The 4,312-nt window shown below is 35.4% G+C and overlaps 1 protein-coding gene across 1 annotated transcript; it reads right to left on the reverse strand.

Moving 5' to 3' along the window:
* Positions 1-1,385: 1,385 nt before the first annotated feature.
* Positions 1,386-4,312, reverse strand: LOC147554878 (protein trichome birefringence-like 6). The gene is made up of 5 exons (XM_086659898.1): positions 3,334-4,312; positions 2,472-2,664; positions 2,176-2,366; positions 1,924-2,082; positions 1,386-1,841 (listed from the first exon to the last, which is right to left on the reverse strand). Exons 1-5 carry the CDS (start codon positions 3,915-3,917, stop codon positions 1,511-1,513), a joined length of 1,458 nt encoding a protein of 485 aa, XP_086516024.1. The 5' UTR covers positions 3,918-4,312; the 3' UTR covers positions 1,386-1,510.

Below are 4,312 nucleotides of genomic sequence, written 5' to 3' on the forward strand. Positions count from 1 at the left end.
GAGTTTTATTATCGGCCAAGATTCAATGAGTCCATCTAAAATGTTTTGTCACTTATTAACTTTGAATGCACAACTATAATTCAGACTCCGGACACTCTTAAGAGCGATTTGAGACAAAAATTCTAGATGAATGATTAAATTTTACACAATTAATCAACCAACGATAATAACAAGATCTATGATACTCAAACGCTAATTCATAGAATTTGGTGGAAAAACATGTAACAAACACTATTCAATAAATTTATGTGTGTGACAATATATGTGAGTAGAGAAAATCAATCCTAAAGAGTGTATTAAACTACAACATGTGCCCATGAGTGAGCCCATCATTAAACTAAACCAGTCTATAATTGGTTTCCTTTCTTCTTGGATCTAATGTTTAGTATCTCTTAATAATGGATGTTAATTAATTAATAATTATTTCCTAATAATGAGTTGATAATCCTTACAATTATTGTTGAAACCGTGTTGACGTCAGCAAGTGTGATGACATAGAACGGGACAAAAGTGGGACACACTTAAATTGGACCAGTTTATACCATCCAATATTGTCTTCCTGTGTAGGCGCCCCCGCCTTTTTTTTTTTTTTTTTTGCCTTTCTGCTACAGTGGCTGACTCAGGTTAATCTAATTCGACCTAAAACACATAAGAATACTTTCATCGAACAGTACAGTTCGAGAAAATAAGCATACTCATTCGAACAAGTCTGAGTTCTAACTTTGGCACTCAGACTATTCCAGTCTGAAACCACTGACTCAAATTTTGAGAGAGTCAATTACTACTTACAAATCAACCTCAAATTGATGGTATAACACTTTTCAAAATGTTAACTACTTTAAAAACTTTTCAAACACTAGATCATCTATAGATACACACCCTCTAATATTATAGCTTGTGATGCATTAGATCATCCTCAAATGACGAACCTTCCTTTTGTTTTTATGTTGTAGTTTCCATGTTCTTTTATAGAACGTCCCAGATGGATCTATGAAAAGTATCTCCCCCAGCCAAACTAATATGGGGTGGGTGCTGTCCGAGTTGGGGAGGGGGTCATCAGGGCAGGGCGGGGTCATCTGAGTCGAGGCGGGGTCGTCCGACTCGGACACCCAACCCCGAAAAGACCCCAATTTTTAGTAAGATACATACAATTGGGGTACATCCCATTTGGTTCCATCGACTTTGGAGTTAGTTTAACTAATACATGAACGATAAAATCTTTGATCGCGATAGATCATTACTTTATTCATTGATCTTATCGTCATTGTCGATTTCGTTGACAATGACTCACTAAATTATGAACTCTTTGATTTCAATTGAACCCAATGTGTTTATGGTGTTGTTCACCGTTCTATGAGAGAAGACAGATGAACAGACCCGGCCCATTTCTTCTTTTAAACTTCAACATTAGGAAGAAGATATTAATTTTTCCTTGTTCCGATCAAGAAAACACTCTACAAGTAAAAATAAATAAATAAATAAAGCTACCACATATCAACTAATTCGAAGGTTACATCATGGAATCGACGTTTTCTTTGGATTGCAAACGAAAATACAACAATTCATTCCAAGTATCAGGAACACCGGGGAGACACCAATGGCTACAATCCTCAGAACCTGAACGAAGGCCTTTAGCTGCTGGTTTCTTTCCATATATAGAGGGATGACCATCTATCCTGAACTCCGACAAACTAGTGATATTCAAAAGAGTTGTAGGAGTTTTCATTTTCTTTATCACTTGTTCTGCAATTATATTCTTTTCAACGTCGAACGAATTCCATGTATAGTTAAGTGGTTGAGTTGCTTCTTTACAATGTCCACCAGCATTCCACTCACCACCCCTATCGAATAAGTAAACGATACTAAGCTACGAACAAATACAGTAAGTTATGTTCACAAGAGAAGAAAGTGGTAGCTAATTACCTGAAATGAGAAGGTGAAGAACTTCGAAAAAACACTTGGGTTTTGCCCGGTTTTATATTTTTATCTACCCATAATGCCCAAGTCGTTAGAGCTCTTCTGAAAGCTGTCGAAACATCAAGATGGGGAAGAACCTCGTTTCCTTCTTGATAGTAATTTACTCTGTTTATGAACACGATATACGTTAATGACATCTACAATGGTTAGAGAGAAAGCAATAATCGATAAGTAGATTAATCAAGGATATGGACCAACCCGGATTTCGTTTTGAAATGAGACCACCAATGTGCAGTATTAAAAACCAAAATATCAGCACCTTTCCATCTCGAAGAACCTTTGTCAATGGTGTCAATTCTCAAAGTTTGATATCGTTTTCGACCTACTCTTGCCTTACTCTCATGAACTAAAAAATGAGTGACATAGTATTCAACTGTAGATTGATAATCCTGCAATAACCAATTCGACGATCAAAAAATTTGCAAAAACCGATAAACTAAATGGATTTCTTTACTTACCAAAGAAAAAAAAAACACTTTCTCGGACGAGCTTACCATAAATTTGAAACTGTAATTACCCTTCCCTTTAGTGATCTTCCTTCCATGGGTCTCATAAACTCGTTTCGGGTCCTTAATCGCTCCCATTAACAAACACAACATTGATTCCCATTGGTTCCTGTTAATTGAATCTCCCACAAACACAAGCCTCTTTCCTCTAATCAATTCCAACATTTTCACTGCATTGAACCTGTAGTTACATTACCTAACACTTAAATCTCAACTCTTACAAAATTGTTTTCTCTTTTATGCATCTATAACTACCAAATTAAATGGGAAGTTATATGATAAATGCAAGCCACTTTTACTGTACTAAATTTACCCTAAAATCTCCTAGCTATCGAAAAAATTGGCGTGAATCGAAATCCAACGGTTGGATTGCGGCCACTTTCTCTTTCTTGATGAAACAATATGACTGTGAGGCGTGGGATTTCGGATCGCGACAACTTTTTCGGTTGGACTATCATGGTTGAAATTAAACACATGACCCAAACTCTTCAAATTATAGTGTATGCAGCAATTATGAAGGTAAAAGGGTGCATTTAAGAGGGGGAAACCCCAAATTTCACATACTTTTAGGTCTTTTGGTTCTATACCTTATCTCAAAGAAAATGATTTTATATGCTCATATCTCTTTTTTTTTTGTTAAAAATGCTCATATCTCAAGATGTGATGTTTAACCCTAGCTAATGACAATATATTTTCACCCCAAGTTTTCTATCATATCTTGTAAAAATCTACAAATGTTCAATGGCTGTGGGAATGTTGGGCCGACTAAATTCTTTCACAATCATTCTATCAATTTCACCAAAAAGAAGAAAAGGGGAACAAAAATGAGTGGGTGTTTGTTTAGGGTTACCTAGGAATGTAACAATGGTAGGGTTGCCATCTCCACTTCAAATAGTTTGAATTGAGCCTCCCATTAGCTTGACAACTGAAACCTTCATCTATAAAAGGGCATGAACTACTATTGTACAAAGGGTAACTTTCATCAAATACCCATTTCCCATTTGATTCATCACACTCACCTCCTCCTCCTAAAACTTGAAAATTCTTCAAAGAAGAATTATTAACAAATTTTCCAATATAAGATCCACTTTTCTTTTTCACTTCATCAAAGTTTCCTCTATCTGACAAAACTTCAACTAATTTTAGAGAAGAATTATGAGGTTTTCTGAAATGGGTGTAGCTGAAAGTTGAATTACTTACACCATTAGTGGAGTTAAGAGGAAGATTCTTCCTACCCAAATCTGTAAAAGATTGAACTTTTATGGGTTTGAGACCAAAATTGAAAGAAATTTGTATAGGGATATTTAATAAAGGGGTTTTCTGAAAAACACATATGGAGAAAAAAGAGAAGAAAAGAAGAGAAGAAGAGATTGTGAAGAAGAAGAGTGTAAATCTTGTCCTTGATTTGAAGGTGAAACTTCTCTGTCTATCCATTTTCTTCCAATTTCCATTCAGTGGAGAAATGGGAGAAGAATGTTTATTTAAAAGATGGAGAGAGAAAGAGAAAGAGAAAGAGAGAGAGTGGGTCTGAGTTAGAATTGAAGAAAGAAAACCATGAGAGAAGTGATTGGGAAGAAAGAGAAAAGGAGGTAATTAAAAATGGAAAAGAAATTGACAGAGAAGAGAGAGAGAGAATGTGTTGTTGTTTGTTGGTTAATAAGTTACTTTTGGCTGCTGTTGTTCAGGAGGTGGTGGAGTTGTGGCAGGATCTACTATCTAGTGATAAATCAGTATTTACCCTTAGGTTGTGTTTGATTAAAAGTTGGGGAAAGGAAAAAAAAAAAAAAAACTTTTCACAAAGAAACATTTTCACTGAGAAAATGATTCTT

The sequence above is a fragment of the Eschscholzia californica genome, unplaced genomic scaffold (assembly GCF_041429995.1).
Source record: "Eschscholzia californica isolate CP2 unplaced genomic scaffold, dmEscCali1.0.p SCAF_2, whole genome shotgun sequence".
Lineage (NCBI taxonomy): Eukaryota > Viridiplantae > Streptophyta > Magnoliopsida > Ranunculales > Papaveraceae > Eschscholzia > Eschscholzia californica.

Excerpts from the sequence above, each read along its gene's own strand:
- LOC147554878 (XM_086659898.1), bottom strand. The coding sequence starts at position 3,917 with ATGGATAGACAGAGAAGTTTCACCTTCAAATCAAGGACAAGATTTACA. Across the intron at positions 2,083-2,175 it reads CATTTCAAAACGAAATCCGG|AGTAAATTACTATCAAGAAG; the intron begins GTTGGTCCATAT and ends GTTCATAAACAG. Across the intron at positions 1,842-1,923 it reads TCTTCACCTTCTCATTTCAG|GGGTGGTGAGTGGAATGCTG; the intron begins GTAATTAGCTAC and ends CTTATTCGATAG.